Source organism: Nansenia antarctica, assembly GCF_963989245.1.
Source record: "Nansenia antarctica genome assembly, chromosome: 6".
In the NCBI taxonomy this organism is placed as follows: Eukaryota; Metazoa; Chordata; class Actinopteri; order Argentiniformes; family Microstomatidae; genus Nansenia; species Nansenia antarctica.
Window position 1 is genome coordinate 43,572,025 of NC_137676.1, and position 23,526 is coordinate 43,595,550.

Below are 23,526 nucleotides of genomic sequence, written 5' to 3' on the forward strand. Positions count from 1 at the left end.
GCTATATAAATGTAATGAATTATTATTATTATTATGTTAATTCCTGTTTCCAAATATGCCTGCTATGCCAAACATTCCACCGATACCGAAACTGTGTTGATATTACACCAGGAATGCATGTCTTAACAACGTACTAGTTTCTGCGCCACTCTGAAGAACTGGGCTACGTCACGGACCACATTCCCAAAGTTGTCGTAAGTGCGTACGTAGGGGCGCACCCACGAGGGGAGTTGGGCGCGAGCGTCTGTGCTTTTAAACCTGGAGGAGACAGAGGCAATAATAGACTATTTAGACTAGCTATTGCAAGATCACATGTGATAAAGGTAAAAGGCATGGCAGTCTCACCTTATTGGTTGTCACGCAGCCTATCACAATGGCAAATGTATTGGGTGGTAAAATAGATTAGACCATTATTTCTCTTCTATTATATGGGTTATTGCAGTGTCATTCTTATATAAAATGTAGGATTAACAGTCAGTATGTAAAACATACTTAGTTGAATGAAATGTTTTTAATAGACACGCCTCAGACCTGTGGTCACACAGGAAGATGGCTCCATAATCCTCTTTGTGGCGGATAACTCTGCCTATGGCCTGGTTCACTGCCCTCGATGCCTGCTGCCGGTACCAATCCTGCCCTGACAGGTGCTGAAACAGAGTTGGATTTGTGGATGGACACACAACACGTACACACAACATTTCCCATATGAACAGTAAGGAAACTTCCTCACCTTCACTCCAGGGATCCTCTTCCTACACATTTCATCCAGGTACTGCATCTTCAGGATAACCCGTGGGTCCATCCTGGGAGGGAAGGGGAGGCCTGTGATGATGACTCCTCTGCCATAAGTGTCAGCAAAATCCAGGCCCTCACTGGCCTAGCATACAGGCAACAAATTAAGATGAATACCCCTCGTATTGGGTAGGATAGACAGACAATGGTACATCTGATTATGCAGGTTCACATATCGGCACTTTTCCATTGACCAGACCGGTACGGCTCGGAACGGCACGCATTTGAAAGTGCGGTGTGGTACGGGTAGGATACGCTTCTCCATTATACACAACAGACCTGGAGCGATCAGGGACAGTAGGAGGAGTTAAGTGTCATAAGAGCACTTCACTTTAATAAGTGCCGCTATACAGCTCAACAGGGGGAAATGCAATAAGAATTATGTCAAAATGCAGCACTATTATGCACAGATCAGCCTTAAAACATGTAACGTTAGATATATAACGTTAGACAGGGAGCAATGTATTTCTACGTAAAGGCTGTGCTTGACGCTTCCATTGGACTGACGCCGGGGCTCATACAATCTCCGCGTTTGTTATAGATACGAGTGCTCCGGTGTCTTGCTGGTAGTCAAATATATTTATTTATACAGCATATGGATGTTACGTGCCTGTTACTTGCCGCTTTCAGCTCTAGTACATCTAGTAGTTCTAGTTAGATCGCGCAACCAGGGAATCGCCGACAATGTGTGAAAGGGAGCAACACGGAAATCTACCATAATAGCGATTCTTTTGTTATGCTTGTTGTAAATAAAAGTTCTATGATGCATTGAAATGACATTAAACTACGATAATACGATGGTTATCATAATTGTTCTAATCTTTATTAATAAGTAATTAGGGAAAAAGTAAATGACATTTTCCGAGAGCGAAATCTGTTGTGGTATTTAAAAATGGTGGTTAGCGGTGAACTCTATGAACATGGGATGACGATGTTGTGACCAATCAACGGTCTGCAGCGTCACACGTCACACACAGCCAGGTAAAAAGTACCTTTCTCTATCACTTCCAAAGTGTAGCTAAATCGGACCGGCTCGGTTGGCAGTGGAGAAAGCAAAACAAACCGGGCTCACGCGGTACGGTACGGTAGTGGAAAAGCGCCAATAGGTATGAACTGCAGTGTTTCCTCCAGGATTTTTCACATTAGTGGCGGAGCGGCTATCTGTCGCGCTTTTTTTTTTCTGCGTGCACGCGCATAAAACGCGCACTGGCGCTCAAAACAAAGACGAAGTTTCACCAAAAACTACAGGGTGGCAACAATTATAATTTCTTAAATAGCGGTTAAGTCATTAAAGCCGAGCAGGTGATTTTATATAGAAGGTTGTAGTGACCGCTCGTTAGCGAGCAAAGTATTCATAATTCACGGCGTTCCAGCTTTGTATAAAGCACTGTTATATGTTTATGTTTACTACATCACCCATGCTGCTTAGCGGGTGATATGACGTGATATAAGTGGGACGGAGATGAATGAATGCTGTTGTCAGTACGCATGAAGAGAGTGAGAATAAAGCGCACATGATTGTTTTTCTACCGGCAAAACGACTAGATCGTCCTGTTATTGCCGTCACTCCTACAAGGTGATCAAATACCAATATATCCTACAGCTGCAGCGGAACATGCGGAACGCGCATTACACACACACACACATTCGGACCAATCACAAAACTGTTTTGAAAGCGCATCGCCTCGCTATCTGATTCAGTCTCGATTGCAGTGCGAACACAAACGACGAGGTTAATTGCAACATTGTAACATATTGTAAATAACTACGCCCTAAATCGTAACGAAATGTTGGTCTGGAAGCGGCCTAAATCTAGCTTCAATCTGCTTTTTTTCTGTTCTCCGGTCATAATAACTCGCTGCCTTTCTGCGCAGCCTGAATCAAAGTGGACTGTCTGAATCAATTAGTGGCGGAGGAAATTATTTCTTGGCGGCCCGCCACCAATAAATGCATATAGAGGAAACACTGAACTGGACCTTTGTGCCTGGATAACCTCAAAGGTACACAATTGTGTTGGTGTTTTAGACAATGCACAATATTTTTCTTACTACAAAAAAATATATTTTTGGGAATGATCGTTGGTTGAATCCTACATTTGCCATGCCATAAATTACTGTTTTGGGTAGCTGTGTTGCTGCTTAGAATATTAACTAATTTGCTATTTCAAACAAAGATGGCTGCATCCTGCTTTTTTCCAGAGATGTTGTTGGAATTGGCCAAGTATTCTATGTGCCCCTCACTTTTTTTTATTTTTAGGTAGCAACCTATCAATTCAAACACAATGCAGAGAGACTAAATAACACCAGTTTCTAGGGAAAGAGAGTAGGGGGACTATGACCTGTGGCCACCAAGCCCAGATTCCATTGCAAGTCTATACAGCTAGGTCCAGAAATATTTGGACAGTGAAATTTCCATAATTTGGTTGGGTTGAAAAATATTGCATGAAACGATTAGGAATTGCAACCATTTTTATACACAGTCCCCTATTTTCAGGAGCTCAAATGTACGGTAATTGGACAAATTAACAATCATAAAATGTACATTTTTAACACTTTGTCGAGAATCCTTTGCAGGCAATGACTGCCTGAGGTCTGGAACCCATGGACATCACCTGGGCATTCTCCTTTGTGATGCTTTGCCAGGCCTTTACCACAGTTTCAGTTGTTGTTTGTTCGTGGGTCTTTCTGCCTTAAGTTTTGTCTTCAGCAAGTGAAATGCATGCTCGATCGGGTTGAGATCAGGTGATTGACTCGGCCATTGCAGAATATTCCACTTCTTTGCCTTAAAAAAACTCCTGCGTTGCTTACGTGGTATGTTTTGGGTCATTGTCCATCTGTATTGTGAAGCGCCTTCCGATCAACTTTGCTGAATTTGTCTGAATCTGAGCAGACAGTATATCCCTAATTCATCCATCTGCTTCCGTCTTCTGTCACATCATCAATAGTGATCCAGTGCCATTGGAAGCCATGCATCGGATCATGAGCCCTTCCAAGCCTTCTCTATACTTTTTTCTTCCCATCATTCTGGTACAGGTTGATCTTAGTTTCATCTGTCCAAAGAATACTGTTCAGAGTACAGAACTGGGCTGGCTTTTTTAGGTCATGTTCTCACATGAAAGTCCGAATCAGGACCCGGAGCAAGTGGATGAGTTTGCAACATTGTTGCATAAATTATTTCTCTGATTTGCGTTCTCACAGCCCTTTATGTAAACAAAGTAACATACGCAATCGAAGCAACAGACGTGGTAGTTGAACATTTTTAAATTGCCCGTTCGTCCCGCTCTTATCCAGATCAACACACATGCGCTGTTGTTTTCCTATGGACAGCCTCGATGCGTCATTTCTAACCGGGGCGAAACCACCCTTTTCAAGCGGAGCATCCGTTGGTTGTTTGCTCCGGGAGTGACTTCAAATGCGCATTCTCACAGCTCCAAACGACGCAGAGCAAAGCAAATTTTATCCTCAACTCCGATTCCAAGTGAAGCAAATGTTCTAGTGAGAACACACCCTTAGATGTTTTTTGGAAAAGTCTAATCTGGCCTTTCTATTCTTGAGGCTTATAAATGGCTTGCACCTTGTGGTGAACCCTCTGTATTTGTTTGTGTGAAGTCATCCCTTTATGGTACACTTGGATAATGATATGCCTACCTCCTGGAGACTGTTCTTCACTTGGCTGGATGTTGTGAAGGGGTTTTTCTTTACCATGTAAAGGATCCTGTGATCATCCAACACTGTTGTCTTCCATGGACGTCCAGACCTTTTTGTGGTGCCGAGCTCACCAGTGCATTCTTTCTTTCTCAGAATGAACCAAACTGTTAATTTGTTCACGCCTAATGTACCCGCCATCTCTCTGATGGAGTTTTATGGTTGTTTTTGCGGCCTACGGATGGCCTGTTTCATTGAGAGCGCCGTTGACCGCATGTGCATATACAGCAACAGCTTCAAAATGCAAACACCACACTTGGAATCAACTCAGACCTTTTTACCTGCTTAATTGATAAAGAAATTATGAAGAAATAGCCCACACTGGCCCAACAGCTTTTGAGTCAATTGTCCAATTACTTTTGGTTACTTGAAAAAGAGGGAGCTACATATTAAAGCGCTGTAATTCCTAAACCCTTCCTTCAATTTGGATGTGAATACCCTTACCCTAAAGCTTAGTCTTCACTTTAAGCCCATATTCATTATATAATTGTGACTTGTGAAATGTTTTGGTAAACAGCTAAAATAAAAAAAAGATCTGTCTGTCTCCAAATATGGACCTAACTGTATATTCTCTTGGAGATGAGCCTCCCAGAGAGAGATAACCTGCTTGCCTGAAACATAATTTCTTTGTAAGACAGAATAAAGTACCCTCTCCAAAAGACGTCAACCTTCAGATCTCTATATTTCATCTCAGTGCAAACTATTGTGTTACTGTGGAAGAAATTACACAACTATCCAGCAATGTAAACAAAAATCGATGTTTTCCAGTGACCTTTTGGAAAAGTGATGCATGTTGTGCCACAAAGCCATGAGGCCAGACTGGCTGATATGGTATTGGATAGAAGTACAGTAGACTGAACATGACAAACAAATAGACCTTACCTTTCCCCGACAAACTGCAAAGAAGCTGCCTCCTTTAGATTTTGAGTCGTTGACTTTGTCATAATAGCCATTGATGACCTAACAAAGGGAAAAATGTGTGCAGGATTAGTTTGTAGATCAAGTATTACAGCATTTTAGGGAATGAACACATCAGGGTCAAACTATTTCCACTGTAAAGGTTTGTGTATCCCTCCAAAGTTGGAGCCTACATACATGCGAGGCAAACATATTTGCTGTTAATAGCCCAAAAATGTAGAGTATATACAATGAGTTTTGGTCACAACCAATAAAACACAAAAACAGCCCGTCAAGAAAAGGACTGGAACAGAGGGGTATAGAAGAAGCATGCTAGAATGCCTTTAGATTCAAATCTAAGTGATATTTTCAGCTAAACTTAAATTACATGTTTTGGGGACCCAAGTGACCTATATTAAGTTGTTGAAAAAAAGCATATTATGACTCCTTTAAAGATGGTAGCGTTACCGTATCAATCATTTTAGCTTTAACTGATCAATTTAACAGAGACGTTTAATTAGGACTTGCTTATAAGCAAGATCAGAGTCACACAGTTAGACAAATACATCAGAAGCTCTGAATAGTACAGTATATGTCTCTCGTTGCCTGGAAGTAACTCTATATATGAGAATAATCTTTTAATTATGTCACTGACATCGAGATTTGAAATTTCAACGTTGGAGTTAGATTTAACAACTCAATCAGTACATGGTTAACATTGTACAGAAGAGTAGCACCCAAACAGCCCAAAGCAGGGTATGTACCTCATGGTAGGCCACTGACCTCTGTAAAGGTGCCCTTCCCCCGTGGCTCCACAAACATGGGCTTCATATTCTCAATGCGGTCGGCATGTCCATTTGCCTGGGGGCACAGCAGGTACAGTATAAAGCATGTAAGGCCAGCGGTCTCCCATCCTGGGCCAGAAATTACTTGCATGAAGAAAGGTAGCCCTTATATACAGGTTGAGGTTAGCAATGCTTGAAATTATTAATTGTGATTACATTTGAAGAAAAAAAAATCCTTCATCATTAACAATGGGCAATTCTGGACCCATAGGTTGAATTTCAATACATAGTCATAATATACATAATATACATATACATAATTTCCTAAAAATGATGACCTCAGCCTTGACCTGCACTCACCCTCCAGAACTCCAGGGTCTTATCCATCACCGGGTAAGAGGGGAAAAAGACCAGCACACCATGAGGGACCACGCGGCTCAGATTCACTGAGGAGGGTAATGGAGAATCGTAGAATTATGTTGTGTTTGCCACATCTTGCCAAGGAGCTAGGAATATTACAGCACCGCATACAATTCTAGAATATATGTGTAGTAGTGACTACGACAAAGTCGCAATAAGTTGCGGTAGACAAAACGTCCTTATAAATTAATATAAATTAAAGTTATTATTATTATTATTAAAACACAATCTGTTGACGAAACACAATGTCATTGATGATGACAAAGACATAACACTACAGTACTAACAATACATATTAATTAGCTATTCTCTTGTACAGTATTGCAATGAGGTAAGAGTTAAGGATAGAGCACCCATGGTAATTTGCAGGGTATTTTTTCTTACCAACAGTGTTTCCTAAAGATGCCATGTTTTCAGGGACAAACCTTTGAAACACAGAGAGAAGATCTTATTAATGAATCTACCAGAAATAGGGGACTCCAGTCACATGACTTGAGGACTTGAGACTTGCTTGACTAACATTGATAAAAGACTCGACTTGACTTGGCATTCATGACATAAGCCAGATGACTCTTTAATTAAATATTTGTACTTTTTCTACATATTCAGAAGTTATATTTTGTTTTTGAAACACGATTGGGCCATTTCTAGTGCAATGCACTTCGCCTGTTACCTGGCAACCTATTGGACGCAGCAAACCAGTAGAGGCCAATGGACGAGGCAGCCATCATGTCCATGACCATAATTACATTTGGATTCGAGGATTATTTTGTCGATGACGGTAGTAAGAAGAGAACAGCGGTATGCAAAGTCTGCAGCTCAAAAATCAGTGACACGACCACCACAACATCCAACTTCATCCATCACTACAAAACCCACAAAGAAAGGTAGGCTACTTGAATGCGTTAAGTTTAAGCTATGTAATGTTTTTGTTTTGTTCAAGGTGGCGGTAAGAGTTAAGGCAATCGCTGCATCAAGTGCACCTGTTGAACGTGTGTTCTAGGGGTGGGCATCGACGATCGATAATTGATCGATAAGGATCTTGGTCGATCACAAAATAAAACATTTGGTCGATCACAAAAACAAACAAAAAAAATTATCCTTATCGATCAATTATCGATCGTCGATGCCCACCCCTAGTGTGTTCACGTTCACAATTGAGCGACAAAGTAATATCAAATTTTTAAAAATGCAAATGCAGCACATAAGTGGCTATTCATGTGTCTAGGCAGCAAGATCGCTACCAGCTTGCCGCTAAGCTAGTGTGGATATGGACAGGACAAGATGAATAGCATGTCCCATAAAAGTCAGTTAATGTTTGACACAAATTTAAAAACGTTTTCATGGTTTAATGTAGCCTAATGTTTAGTACTGTGAGTATAAATACTAACTAAATTTAGTGGCATACTAAAACCATTATACTTGAATAGTTTCATGTAATGTTGTTTAGTAATGTCAGCAATTACATTTTAGGCTATATATTTTGTCGTTCTTGTTGTTTATACACTATTATTTTTGTTCATTTAGGAGGCTTGTTATTGACTGCCATAAAATGTCAACATGTAAATAAATACATCTCAACTTTTCATGTCCACTGTCTATTAACTGATTTAAATGTGGAAACTGGGGTAGATCATCAGCATTTCTTATGACTTGACTTGTGATTTGCTTGATCTGAGCAATGACTCGACTTGACTTGCTTGATCTGAGCAATGACTCGACTTGACTTGCTTGATCTGAGCAATGACTCGATTTGACTTGCTTGATTCTCACCACAGTAACTTGGGACTTGCTTGAGACTTGAAGGTTAACACTTGAGACTTGCTTGTGACTTGCACTTGTGTGTCTTACTCCCACCTCTTCCACTGTCTCTTAACTGATTTAAATGTGGAAACTGGTGTAGATTATTAGAATTCCATATGACTTGACTTGTGACTTGTTTGCCCTGAGCAATGAGTTGACTTTCTTGACTCCTCACCACAGTAACTTGGGACTTGCTTGAGACATGAAGGTTAAGACTTGAGACTTGCTTGTGACTTGCACAAATGTAACTTACTCCCACCCCTACTATTAGCCTATATGATCTATCACTTTTACATCATATTGGATAGTCAAATAACAACATTAGATTTCTAGAGCTTGGACTGAGTTAGTCATTAGTACATCTGGTATGACATCATGTTGTCGCAAGGGAATTTCAACCAGAACTGGGGAATTTCTACAAGAACCTTCATCTAACATCCTGAGGAATTAAAGTGATGCCACAGAGACATTCTCAAGATATGTTTTCGTTAGCTGGGTTTGCACCTGCAAAATCCAAGAGAAAGAGACTGATTTGCTTAAATTGATACAATAGATGGTGTTTTTTGTGTTTGTGTAAGAAATCTGTAATGCTACCAAAGGTGAAGTGAAACCATTGGGTTTATCTTTGACCTATAAGGGTGGGATCATCAACTATTACAGAAGACTAAATGCTGGTGCTGTCATCAACTATTACAGAAGACATCTCAACTTGAAACTTCAACTTGAGTTAATGTTAGTCTTGTACAGCACCTTTGAGCTGCATTCATATGTATGAAAGTGGCTATATAAATAAAGCGTATTATTATTAACTATTATATTCATGGCCAATTAATACTTTTTCATTGGTTGGATGAAAAAAGCAAACCCCTACTAATAACGAAGCTTGGCACTCACATTGATTGATTGATTGAAAACCTTTATTGTCCCCAATGGGGAAATTTTGTTGTCATGGGGAAATTTTGTTGTCATGGTGATCCAATGTTTCTTGAGCTATTTATTTGTCTTTGTTTCTTTGACAACCAGGGTCATGTGTGCAAGGCTGACAAGGAGGGTACCATTAGCATTAATGAGGCCTACCTCCTGTCAAAGGCTGAGCTCAGCTGCACACTATCTGGCCCACGATCAATGATGCAGACGAAGATCTGATCACGCTGAATCACATGGGGGTTCTCTAGGCACACAGGGAAGGGACTGTGGAAGCAAGTGGGCAGAGGAAATAAACCCCCAACAAGAAAACAGAAAAACAAACGAAAAATTTCTCTAAGATGGTCAAGCTGGTATGACAGAAAAACACCATCGCTTGTGCATTTGCTTTGTAATTGTTTGGCTTACCATTTAAAAACAAAAGGTGCTGACTGTTAGTTGCTATGGACAAGAAAGTCCCTACAGTAAAATGTAGTGAAAACACAAAAGTAGATATAAGAATATCTAATAATGTTAACTTGCGTAACAAGGTAGAGTGCAAAAAACATGTTTTGTGAGTTTTTTTCCCACCAATCTAAAACAATAATAATAATAAAAAGGACAATGGAAATGGTGAGGCATAGGGGTGTAGATACTCACATCTGCATTTCAGAGGTGAAGGAGGTTAGGGGGGAAAGAGTTCCACTGGTGAGAATGATGCTGCGCACGCCCTGTCGCACAAGTTCCTGCATGCTGAACCCAGGTGAGAAACACCAGTAACTCAGGACATTTCCTGGATTAACAAATAAACACAACAAAGACACACACAACAACGGTAACCAAAGGGAATCACGACAATCCAGCTGGGATCCGAAAGCGGAACAAAAATAACATATTATTTAAATTCTCTCTCTGCATGACATAATCTCACATTGCAGGTCCAAACATGTCAAAATGGATGCAATGAGCATGCATGTGCACATGAAACAGATTTGGACTGGTTTCAATGGAATATGTGTGTGTCTGAAGCCCACAATATATGAGGACTATGTAACCCAAGCTGGGTAGAGCTATGAGCAATATCAAATACAGATTTCAGCTTATGTTGCTGCCAGATCCTGTCAGCATTACCTTGTTTTTTTGAGGATGAAGCAGACCACACATCAGTGTTTTGTTTTTTCTTGTAATGACTGGTGTCTCGATGGATATGAACCTGTTACAGACAATATATATAGAAACTAAACAGATGCAGTACAAAGGAAATGTTTCTGTTTCTCTTCTCAGCCAACATAATGCAATCTGTGCCATATACAGGACATTCCAGTGCTCAGGCAAACCTTGAATTGAGTGGTGTTTGACTTCATGTGTGCTCCTGTGCTGCCCTCTTGTGTATAGAACACCAGCTAGAGAGAGAAAGAGAAGGTATGTGATCAGTGGCGTAGCGGACGGGCCCGCAAGCGACGCACCGCGGGGGGGCCCCAGCCACTAGGGGGCCCCCTAACATTGGATCAACATTTTATTTTATTTTTATTTTTTATAATTTAAAAAAATATAAAACAAAGAAAATAAGTGGCCCTTCATTGTGTCAACCTTAATTTTAATATATAGGCCTATATTAAAATATATATACATAGTTAGCCGTATCCAATAGCAACATGACTTTGACGTCACACGTAGGCAGCGAGACACAAGGAAAATGAGCAAGCGAAAATACAATACAAAGTACAATAAGCATTCTTTAGGTGGTGGTAGATTCTCTATTCGGACATTATAGCCGCTATATGTGGGACTGTCGGTCCGATATTGTAAAAAAATCAAATAAAAAATTTATGTTTACGGAAGTACATGTCTCAAGTATTATCTCGGCGGTTAGTCGAGTGAAAGAAAAACAACATACAGATGATAATTCACACAATATAATACCACGACAGCGTACAGCACTAAACAATAACATTTATTTGGGCAGCATCATACTCAAACTCAGGCAGAAGGGCAGGGTCCGGCCAGGTTCACAGTCACAGGCTGTCAGTGCATCATACAGGTACATCATTCAGCATGGTTAGGCTATATATAGCTGTTTCTTTTTCTATTCTACTATTCTATTCTACTTCTGCTGTCTGCGTCTCCCTGGGTATTCCTAGACCAGATGGCAAACAGTAAAGAAATGCCACAATATACCAGGACTTAAGAAACAAGATGTCCAACAAAGGATTTGACAAACCCTGGCCAATTTTACGCAACAAGTAGACTCTGATGAGGCGGAGACAGGGTTGCCAGATGGGCTGGTTTTTGGTGGATTTAGAAGTTTTTAGATTGGTTAGGTTGGAAATTCTCAATCCCATCTGGCAACCCTTAGCGGAGAGTCTACAGCTTGTATATTTACAGATATCGCACTGCTGTGCACATCACACTTTGTTAAAAGAAATAAAGCTTGTACTTTTCTACTTATAATACATTCTACTGATGTAGTCTACCATTTGGTTTTAGTTATTGCTCTCACTTGTTTGTACCTTTTGTTTTTACAAGTCAAGCATTTAGAATGTAGAGTGCATATTGCGAAATTTCGCAACGTCAATAACGCATCGGCCTCTAAAAAACGCAAGTTTTTTTTTTTTTTTTACCTCCGTTGCGAAAGGGCCCCCGCCGCCACCTTGCGGGGGGGCCTCGGGATTTTGCGGTACGCCACTGTATGTGATGTATGTTTGTTTCTTTTTGTTTGTTTAGTTTATGTTTTTGTCCTTCCCTGGGGGGTATTCCATCAACGTCACTAAAGGAAAATCCAGGCTTATTTCTTTTATAAGATTGTTTGTTTATTATGGCAGTTGGTCTTGAAAAACATATCTACACTTTTATATCTAGTAGTAGTCTAAAAGACTACTGCAATGGCCTTTTTTCAGGACTCTCCAAACAGGCACAATTACAACTTATTTAAAATGCTACTGCAAGAGTCCTGACTAAAACTAGGAAGTTTGATCACATTTCTTCTGTTCTTAGATCATTACACTGGCTCCCAGTATCTCACAGAATAGATTGTAAAATCATGCTTCTGGTCTACAAATCTCTGAATGGTGTAGGGCCAAAATACATCTCAAACATATTAGTGCCGTGTGAACCAGCTAGATCCCTAAGATCATCTGAGGCTGGCCTTTTAACAGTTGCTAGAGTGAGCACTTAAAGTGGAGAGGCAGCATTCGCTCTCTATGCAGCAAAACACTGGAACTTTCTGTCACAAAAGGTTAGACCAGGCCTATCTGTATCAATTTTCAAAAATATGCTGAAGACTTATGTTCTGTTCTAGCTACTTAGCTAGTCTGAGTGAGAGCTGCACGCTAACATTAGTTATCTGAAGTAGCTACTTAGCTAACTTACCAGAGCATCCAATAGCAAGAGATATTGCTCTCCATGATTGGTCTCTTTTATTTGTGTCCTTATACCTCTCATAGCTGGGGTCGTATAGCTCCCTATGGCACTGAATAAACGTGATGAGCTTTTTGTCATCCATTTTTACATACACGTAGCCTACGTACAGTAGAGTAAATATACATTTTGGGTTGCCAGATGTCCGGTTTTCAGTGGACAGTGTCTATACAACATGTGTATAATTTGGCTGGTCATTCAGTCGTGCTAGATTAGAAATCTGGCAACCCCGTGCAGCCCAAAACTATATCGTAGATGAGTAAACTATTATAATATATATAGTAATATATAGTAAACTAATATAATATATATAGTATAGTATATATTATAAGTACGGTATAAATAACGTTACTTGTTCAAAGATTTACGATAGCCTTCAACCTTCAGCACGTCATAGAAACACAGTCAAGAAACAAAATATGTTTACATGTCTCTGATTCCTTTTCTGTTTCACCCTATCCTGCCTTGCAAAGTCACACATTGTTTTGGAGAGTTAAAAATATGTTTTAAAATAGGTCATTGATGTCGTCATGCAATTAGCGAAAAGGCGAGAAATTGCTAATGACAGCTGTGCCACGGATTAATGAATGATGTGCCTGGCACACTGAAAAGAAGATGAGGTTTACCAAATGGCATCCATTATCCGTTGTGTCCAGTATGTATTTGAAATATATGATATGAAAATGAAATGATAATGTTGTACATCATAAACCCTTCATGTACCGTAGGTCTATGTACTGTATCAGACCTTTTGGGTCAGACCTTCAGCCTTTAACTTCTCTTCAAAAAAGGAGACAGTCAAAAATGTATGCTCCAGTCTCTCTCCCCGTTATGAGTGACTCAATTAATTTAGTTGAAGTTTTCCCAATTGTCCCATTGTGATGCAATAATCCGTCGCACCATAAACTTTGACAACATTTGACAGTGCGACAAAACTCGCACGCCGTGTGCTTTGTCCCATTCAAAACGAATGGAATCAAATTTTCGCAGTGCGATTAAAATCGGGGCCGTGTGCATTGGGATGAGATTTTCTCATAGACTTCCATTCAAACTTCAAAATCGAATTTTGTCCGGCGACAAAAATCGCACGCCGTGTGCATTGGCCTTTATGTTCTGTTCTGCATTTAATTTAGTATATTTTAAAGAGTTAGGCTTAGGGTAGGCTTTTTTTTAACTGACTGATTTGTTTTTATTCATTGATTATAAACCTGAACATTTAAAATTGTTACTGTATCTTGTTTCGTTTGTTCAGCTTTTAATTTTATAAGTTTGACCCATTTTAATTTGTCACTGTTTAATTGTTATAGTATTATATTATCTCATGTTTAATGTAAAACACTGTGAGTCTACATTCATTTGTATGAATATGTTCTATACAAATACATTTGCCTTGGCAGTTAGTTTGTATTATTAGTCTTGGTCAGCATCATGTCCTGTTTTGTGGAAGTATGTATGTGGAATCTTTGTCTAATTAATGAAACTTTGTATTTAAATAAACTAATACATAAAATAAATGAGAAAATATTTGTGCAATCAAAATCTGCATATAATTCCATAATAAATGTTAAGGTCCATTTCAATGTGCTTATTTTTAAGGGATTGGATAACTACATTCCAGCAAGAATTGACACTTAAACATTGACACTTAAAACTAGTTTAGTAATCGATCACAATCTGTGATATTTATTCACTAAAGTTTCTGCTCAATTGTAGTCTTCCTTAGGGTGAGTTCGTAATCAATCATAACAGTCCCAAGCTATTGCATTCATCAGTCCACTAAGATATCCCAGGATTGCACTTAACTTGAGGGCTCATCAAAAATAGCTATTGTTGTTATTCCTGTCGCAAAAGGTTTTACCTGAATTATATCAGCCAATTTCTGTAACCCAGTTGTGTTCAAGAATATGCCAGATTCTGTAAAAAAACAAAAAAACATTAAGCGGTTTCACATACCATCACTGAAGATATTATTAACAACACACAACAGTATGAGCATGCAACACACAGTCAGAACAATCAGCAGCAATTAACTAAACGAAACAGGTATTTGAAAAATGAAAGATGATGTTGGAAGAAGTTCTATATGGGTAAATGACACCAGAAACAAACCAACAAGAGTCATAAACGTGGATAAATCATATATGGATGAATGAAGGATGTAAACAATTAAGAACAGAAGGACTCACTCCCAGACAAGTATCCAGTGATCTGCTCCAGGGCATCAAAGACTGCTGTCTTGGTGTCGAACGTGAGGTGAGCCCTCTGGAACAACTCGTATATGAAGCTGAGAGAGAGAGAGTAAATAACAAGGAGTTTTGATTTTCTTAAAAGGTACAAATTTACATGATTTACATGATAGCCATGTGAAAAAAAAGTCACCCCGCTATATCGTGGCTATGTCATATAACAATCTACCTTTACAGACGCTTTGTAACACATTCTACAATGCAATGCAATGTTTTTTCTTGAACTGTAAAAGTGCTTTACCCTCATTTATAATTTCTGGGGTTGACACCCATTACAGTACAGCCATATCTGTTAGCAAATCCATTGAAACATAACTATTAATAACTAAGTCCAGCAGCACACACCTTCCAGGCTTAGTGATGCCCTTATCCGGTACCTCATAGGAATCAACGGCAGCTTCCAGATCCAGAAGTATCTCTGTATTTCAACAGTCATGTGGAAGGTGAACAAAAGAGTTGGAATGTAAATATATAAAAAAGTTTATCTCTGATATAATGCACATGCAGTATGGATGAAATGTACTTGCCTCTTGTGCTTGATAGGTATTTGGTTGTTAAATATACAGTATCAATGTACATACTCAATAAGAGCATCATTCAATTTCAAACTCCATTTTGATTCATACATCTCAAAAGGCAAAGGTTTCAACAATGTCAAGACAAATCCACTTACGTTTTATTTTGGCAATGGTGGTTATGTCCAATTTCAAACCTGAAATAAAAAAATACATCACCACCACACTCCTGAAGTGTTCAGCAACAGGCAGCAAAGCACAAGTGACAAATCCAATATTTTCAACAAAGAAACAAATCATGACCTCTCTAACAGTGGAAGTAGAATGCAAATAGTCAAACAATGTAACAGTAAGTGTTCTAGAAATATATTATGGTAAAAGCGTATCTTAGTTCTTGCACATGTGATGTTTTATCATTCAAATTGTGTACTGTTATTCTGACCTGAGTTTAAGGATTCTACATTGAAGTCCTCTGTGACGTCTCCTTGGTCACCGTTTTTGGCCTGCTCCACCAGGAGTTTGTCTACAGCGTCGATGGCTGATGCTAGGTCATAGGGGGTGAGGTCAAAGGATGTTGACTCCTCACACATCTTCTCCTGTGAACATTTGAGTGGTCAGAGGGGAAGCAACATTGTCTGTGAGCCTGTGACTCAATGGAACAATGACAAGGATATTAAATCACAAGGATATGTTGTCAGAAATGTTCATGAGCCACTTTAAAGCTAGTGTGCATCGTTGGGAGCATAAATCATGAATCCTTTCAGCATTACACCACTGCTAAATAGCTTGAGATCAGAGCCCACCCCTCCTCTGTAAATAATCTAATTCTCAGGATGGACCAGAGCAGCAACTTCATACACTGCCATGTTAGTGAGTTGGTTAGTTAGAATGTTACTGATGCCATGGGTTGTATGATATATAGCCCCTGCAGTAGCCCATCAGAGTTGTGGTGGGCTTGAAGACAGCCACTCAGTCAGCATTTGGCAGCTTTCCAGATTGTTCCCAAAGTAGTAATATCTGCAAACTCCTGATGGAATGGGAGGGGGAGGGAGACAAACTAGTGTGCCTGAAATGAAAGTGAGGATATAAATAAAACAAATGTTCAGACAAAGAAAACGGATTGGAAGCTGGGGGACTATTCCAGCTTGTGTTAGTAGGTGGGGGAATAGCTGAAAACATGCACAGTGAATGCAGATACTTTTTCTGTGTTTTGTTGGCTTTTTAACATCATTCTTGTGTCTTCCGTGTACTGTATTATGCATGTATATTTTGCAAATCTGGTTTGAGGCAGTCTATGACAAACTACAAACTAAGCTAAATAGGTCTACAATTATACTACACAGCTGAATGAAAAATACAACTGTTTTTAGAACCATGAGGAGGCAGTCTTTTAGTCAATATCTGATGGCTCTGCGTTATTGTAGGGGCTCACTTGTAAGTCAGGGGCTCATATTTAGTTCCAGGAGAATGACCAAGTGTGATGGTAACACGGAGAGGCAGCAGCCTCGCGTGACTTACACCTCGTCCTGTGTTCCTTCGCCTCTCTGCTCCGGTAGCCGTCTACAGCAGGGAACACACTCACTGCAGTGCAGTAGAGAGTGCATGGTAAGAGCAGACAGTTGCGAGGTTGCGTAACCCCCAGAGGAGAGCAGGTTGTTCTCACGCTCTCACGGAAGGCTAGCTCAGGAATGGTATACTGAAGCTGACTGGAGGGGTGCCGGGGTGGGTTTTTTAGATCGTACCAAATAGTGGGGAGAAAGAGTCTCTCTTGGTTGAACCCTGAATGGTTTGCAGTGTGCAAAATACAAAAGCTGCTCAGTCCACATTTCTCTCCAACCTGTAAGTTCACTTTCAGGAGAAACATATTTAGGGTTGTAGGGAGGAGTAGTAGTAGGGTCTCTCTTGAAGTATACCCATCAATTTTCCTTCATGAGAGGCTGTATGTTTCATATCTTAAAGATAAGACAACTAAATTTATTAGAGGATTCAAATGGTGGATTAGGTGTGTGTGTGTGGGGGGGGGGGGGGGATGGGAAACATCAATTATCTATGCCCTCCATCACTCATGAATAAATCAAAGAACTGCAGTTCCCTTACCACATTGTGAGCTTCGTCAAAAATGACCACTGCCCCTTCCAGCTCGATGTTATGGGCTCTGCGACTCTGAGGGAAGAAATGTATCTGATGAAAGTCTTTAATTCCAAAATAGAATCACACTATCAGAAAAGTAAATCAACTTTACAACACCTCTTGCACCTCTGTATCATCATCAAAACACTCTAAAAGAAGTCTAGAAGGTTTAACGGATACCTAATGTAAAAACTCTTGCATGCTCCAAGTATGTCAGGAGCTCCCACAGGCCATCACTTACAGACTCTTTCAAATGGCATGACACAGCATAAATACATGTAGAGGTTTACAAAGCAACTGCATGAAACATTATGACATTGCAACAGTTAAAAACCCAGTGCAATAAGGGATTAGTTTTGTCAGCCCATTTAACCCAGTCACACTTCATAATAACTTTTCCCTCTACCTACAGTATATGTAGTAACTCATATAACTCATTATTCACATATTCTAATATTCACAACATTGTATTAAACATGCTGCTTCATACAGTAGTAATTATGCATTTTCAATATACCAACCATGCAATTACCTAATCAGTATGTAACAACAACATATGAAAACCGTGTTGTTGTGTCAGATATTACAGTGTTACTACATGGCAGTAATGTAAAGTTTTATCCAAACTGTACATGAGAGCATTAAATATAAAGTATAATATGGTCTTTGAGTTCTCTCATGTGATAACAAATTGCTACGTTTTAAGGGAGCAATGTTTGTGCCACTCAAATCTAAGATTTACAGATTAGCCCGACATAGAATTTTCACAAAGTGCTTCCATGTCACCAGAACCTGATGGGTAACCAGTAACCACAGGCTATTTGACAGGTGTTGCTAGTCACTGTCTCCACTATAGTTTGCCATCTTATGAACTGCAGAATGTAAACAAACTTGAGATCATACTGGCTGCTAGTAAGTCTTGGCACACACCGGCACCACTGTCGAAAAGACGCTATTGGAGGTCTGGTGGGGGCTTACCTTTGGGTCCAGGAGGTAGTTGTAAGGCATGAATATGATGTCTGCCTGCTTTTTGAGGGAGCGTGAGAGGTAGTATGGACAAATCCTAGAGGAAAAAATAAAGTGTGAGTTAAAAACAAACAAAATGGATGCTCCAGGGAACCAATGCATTTACCACAAAGTCTCCAAAATGAGCTTGTCTATGTGATTTCAAGAAAAAAAGAATAATGTGACAGGGAGAAAATGTGAGTAGATTCAGAATGATATCCATTTTAATAGAACTGTGCCAAGAGCTAGGTCTACAATTGTGATGGCAGCTGGTGAAAGGGAGAACCATTCGGCAACCGCTCAAATGTTCAGACTTTGATTATGAAACATTTAAATAAATTGGACCGGAATATTTAAGCTCATTTGTCGGTGGTGACTTCATTTATTTCAAATAATAAATAAATTAAGTCACCATCCATGAGTTAAAATATTCCGGTCCAAAAAGAAAGGTAAGTAACAACCGTGGTTGAGTAATGCATAAATCTCACAACCAAAAGGTTGCTTCTAGTCCTTAAATTCATTCACTGCTTATCTGAATTTCCATTCAAATAAATAAACAATACTTCTTCCCTGGTTCGCATAAACAGCTAGTGTGGGTGTCACTACAGAGGGAATCCAGTAGGCTGATATAGCTGATGGCTTCTGTTATAATTCAAAGCCTTATCTGGCAGCATCAGCCAGCATCGCCTACACTCACAAGTTCAACGCTCCAGAGACATTAATATTCTAACATGGCCTCCACAAACAACGCTAAGTGTACCTGTTAGTAGCTAAGATGGGTTTGTCTGAGGGAAAAGAAGATAGGAATCATACTATATACCTTTTCTTGTTACCAGCTTTCACTAGATCTTCTACATCTAGAATGGCGTCCGTCAGGTCTTTATCAGTGCAGTTCTCTGGAGAAAATGAAAACTATTCACTGGGGTTGCACCGATACTGATACCAGTACTCGTACTCGTATCCAATACCATGCTCAAGTACTCATACTCGTACTCATAAAACGACCCCAATACATCCGCCCGATACCACTTTACTCCCCCACAGATTCCTACTCCCCTCCGTCTCATCGGCCAAATGTAGTAAGATATAGTAGTTCTTTGACCCAAGAAACCAATCAAAGGGATGAAGGGGCGGGAAGAAGACAAATGACAAGATGGCGGCTACTTCACTGGAAATTAAAATATCTTCCACTAGAGTATCTGAAATAAATATACAGTTTGGTATGGGAAAAAAATGAAGAAAAACACGTTCTAAACACGTTAGAAAGCAACTACAAGCTACTCTGTTACTAGCTAGAAATGGCCACAAAGTTTGTGAGCATAATTTCTCAAAAAGAAGCGAATACGCATTCACACGAAGGGGAGTAGAAATCTGCGAGGAGTAGGAAAACGGTGCAACGTTATTACTAGAGCTGCATGACTAGTGAAAAAGCACATCAACAGCCTGTTGCAGGACATTTCGGCCTTCAGCTTCACCACTGATATCTGGACTAGCAGTGTCAGCCCAATGTCTCTCATCAGTTTAACTGCGCAGTAGATTGACAACGATTTTACTCCCCTATACGATTTTACTTATTCTACAAGCAAAGCAGTTTCGTTTGATGATCGCAGGTGCGTTTGATGATATGCTTCCGACGTGGGGCAGATGTAGAACCTTAGCTTCAGACGTAGGACCTTAGCTGCAGCCGTGTGTGTGTGTGTGCGTGTGTGTGTTTGCTGAGCATGTGAGAAAGATAGAGAGAATGATGAAAACAAAACGTTGTCATTATGACCAACCTAAAACTTTTAACTTTTACATCATCAATTTACTTTATTAAGTGATTTGAAGGCAATAGACTGACATTCATTCTGACAATTTCAGACTAGCCTGTCAGTTACCAGCTAAAAGTTCAAAGTTTTAAAAATGTGTTATCGGTGCATCCCTACTAATTACAAGCACTTGAATGATGAGTTCTGGTAACATTTTTGGGTGCCACATTCAATTAAATGGGGCAATGACTAATGCTCTCAGTTTTGAAAAGTGAGTGTGGAATATTATGTTTGTGCTGTAGGTATACATTGGTGATTTAAAACACTTTCCCCTAAATCATGGGTGGCAGTGAAAGACCCTGTTCAGTCAAGACAATCCAAGCAGTAGTTAAGACATCCTTACTGTTCACTCTCTTATCACACGTACCTTCAAGATTGTTGTAGAAGACACATGACCTGGAGGCTATCTTTGCTCTACACATGTGAACCTGGAAAGAAAATGGCATGTCACATCATATCACATATCACATCATATCACATATTCTGACAAAATAGAAGCTAAAGGTATCTCACATCCATTACTGGGTGACAGGAACCCACTGAGCTTCAACTCTTGCTCCAGCTGATAGCTCATGAGCCATGTTCCTCTCTCATTCTCCACTCGTACACACACACACACACACACACACACACACACACACACACACACACACACACACACACACACACACACACACGCACACTCGTACAGTACCATGTTCCTCTCTCATTCTCCACTCGTACAGTACCATGTTCCTCTCTCATTCTCCACTCGTACAGTACCATGTTCCTCTCTCATTCTCCACTCGTACAGTACCATGTTCCTCTCTCATTCTCCACTCGTACAGTACCATGTTCCTCTCTCATTCTCCACTCGTACAGTACCATGTTCCTCTCTCATTCTCCACTCGTACAGTACCATGTTCCTCTCTCATTCTCCACTCGTACAGTACCATGTTCCTCTCTCATTCTCCACTCGTACAGTACCATGTTCCTCTCTCATTCTCCACTCGTACAGTACCATGTTCCTCTCTCATTCTCCACTCGTACAGTACCATGTTCCTCTCTCATTCTCCACTCGTACAGTACCATGTTCCTCTCTCATTCTCCACTCGTACAGTACCATGTTCCTCTCTCATTCTCCACTCGTACAGTACCATGAGCTGGTTGCTCTCCTGACGCATCACCTCTGGGTTGATACAGAGCTGTTCCCTCGATCCTAACACACAAACCTTTGGCCTGAAAGGCAGAAAATGACACACTTTAATATTGCTTATCTTAAATGGTCATTTACATATTCATATGGAGATCATGTATATTCTGAAATCTCAGTGAGGAAATGCTCAGAAAAAAGACTCTTCAAAAGTTGATAAACTCACTTGTATGAAGTGTTTTTCAACTCATTCATGACCTGGCTTAGCTGAGAATGTGTCCTGGATGCGTATATTATCTTCGGGATATCAGTGTAATAAGCTAAACGGGACAAATAGGGACAACAATCAAGATGTTGACATAGATATATAGCAAGATGTGTTAACATACAGCTGTAAATGGAAAATATTTGCCAAAATAGATTTCTAAGTAGCAAAAACATTAATGTCATCTGTCAAAATTATATAATAATCATATTGACATGTATATAGGCTATGTTGATTGAAATGTAGCTTGTATTAAATTGGCTCTGCAGTCTAACATCCCCATGGAACTTGTTTGATATAAAACATGATTTGATTTTCATTGCCTAACAGATGGCATGTGTGAACTAGCCTATGTAGGGCCCATACTTGGTGTGTCTCCATCTGTCGCAGCAGTCCCCCATGATGACATGGGCCTGTTGGGGAACATCTCTTCTCCTCCCAGTTTCTCTGCAATCTTCTTGGCGGAGATGGTGTCTTTAAAATAGTCCCTCCAGGCCAGGGTAGCACACAGTAGACATAGGGTTTTACCCGTCCCTGTAGGACTCTCAAGAACTCCATTTACTTTCTGGAACACAGATACACTTATATAGACTCATTGGACAGGCTCCAACGTTTTGATTGAATTATTTAACCCCACCTCTCCATCTGTCAATCTGGGACGACCGCCAATGACATTGGACTAAATCTATGGCGACATACATGATTGGACTGGACAGAACGAAACACTTCCTGAAAGGCATGCAACAACTCCGTTGAGACATTTTAGGTTTTCCACAGCAAATAGAGAAAGGACATGCCATGCATATTAAATAGACTTGCTTAAGCTGATAGATCGGATACAACATTACCTAACAAAAACTAGACCCCGCAAGTCAAGTTAGTAAAAACAGAAGCTTGCTTATTCTAACATAAAAGCACACTTACGTTTTGCAGACACTCAATCACCTTGCTCATATAATCCGTCTGGCATGCATATGGAGTGAAAGGAAACTCCACTGTTATCCCTTGTACATTCAGTTGAGGCATCGTGGTATGGATGGCACTCGCAGCTTACTTTGGGCTAACGTACAACAGCTAGCTAGTTAATTATCAAGCATCAGCAACATAAAACTGGCCAGACACATGTGGCATTAGTGACTTGCCGGAGTTTTCAATGCAATGAAGCGGGATACAACTTTCTTAGAAGTGGTGAAGCTACCGGCGTGTGACAGTGAGGTTCAATTTCCTATTTATGCTTGGCGCGAGCTCCACTTCACGCATGCGCACTCGAGCGAAAAGTTCATACACCGAAAGGGACGTTATGTTAAAGGGGCAGTCTGGGATTTACTGGAGAAAACTCTGAACTGGAGAAACTCTGAAATTCATAGGCAGATCTCATGGGTGCAAGACTGACCACCCATGAGATCAAAATAATTGTTTAAATTTTTTGAAGCTACAGTGTTTGTTTACAAATATTGTTTACAGCCTACAGCCAGACTAAAATGTTAGTAAAACAGGCATATTTTGGGTTCTACTGGGGTAAAACAGTTTTACTAAGCTTGTGAGACATTTCTAAGTTATATTCTTCAAGAATCAATGGCTATAATTAATTTGAATTAAGTCCAAAAATGGATGTAGGCCTACCAAGTGACGTTGTTAGCCAAGCGCATCCGGGGCTTGAGCGGTGGGGGGACTACAAATAAAAAAGTCACCACATCGCCATCG

General features: G+C 40.0%; 1 protein-coding gene across 1 annotated transcript in view; it reads right to left on the minus strand.

Moving 5' to 3' along the window:
- The window catches only part of rtel1 (regulator of telomere elongation helicase 1), a gene marked incomplete at its 3' end in the record, with an annotated part of 31,349 nt that extends 11,836 nt beyond the window's left edge, over window positions 1–19,513 (minus strand). The window contains exons 1-19 of the mRNA XM_080534519.1: window positions 19,438–19,513; window positions 18,591–18,675; window positions 17,580–17,645; window positions 15,925–16,078; window positions 15,641–15,679; window positions 15,313–15,385; window positions 14,908–15,005; window positions 14,580–14,635; window positions 10,642–10,707; window positions 10,436–10,517; window positions 9,965–10,097; window positions 9,479–9,592; window positions 6,983–7,023; window positions 6,539–6,624; window positions 6,177–6,254; window positions 5,379–5,456; window positions 731–877; window positions 532–647; window positions 135–258 (exon numbers count right to left, since the gene is read on the minus strand). Coding sequence (XP_080390645.1) covers window positions 135–258; window positions 532–647; window positions 731–877; window positions 5,379–5,456; window positions 6,177–6,254; window positions 6,539–6,624; window positions 6,983–7,023; window positions 9,479–9,592; window positions 9,965–10,097; window positions 10,436–10,517; window positions 10,642–10,707; window positions 14,580–14,635; window positions 14,908–15,005; window positions 15,313–15,385; window positions 15,641–15,679; window positions 15,925–16,078; window positions 17,580–17,645; window positions 18,591–18,620 — 1,581 coding nt within the window. The 5' untranslated portion in view covers window positions 18,621–18,675; window positions 19,438–19,513. The remainder of the gene's footprint in view (window positions 1–134; window positions 259–531; window positions 648–730; window positions 878–5,378; window positions 5,457–6,176; window positions 6,255–6,538; window positions 6,625–6,982; window positions 7,024–9,478; window positions 9,593–9,964; window positions 10,098–10,435; window positions 10,518–10,641; window positions 10,708–14,579; window positions 14,636–14,907; window positions 15,006–15,312; window positions 15,386–15,640; window positions 15,680–15,924; window positions 16,079–17,579; window positions 17,646–18,590; window positions 18,676–19,437) is intronic.
- Between the last annotated feature and the right edge of the window lie 4,013 nt (window positions 19,514–23,526).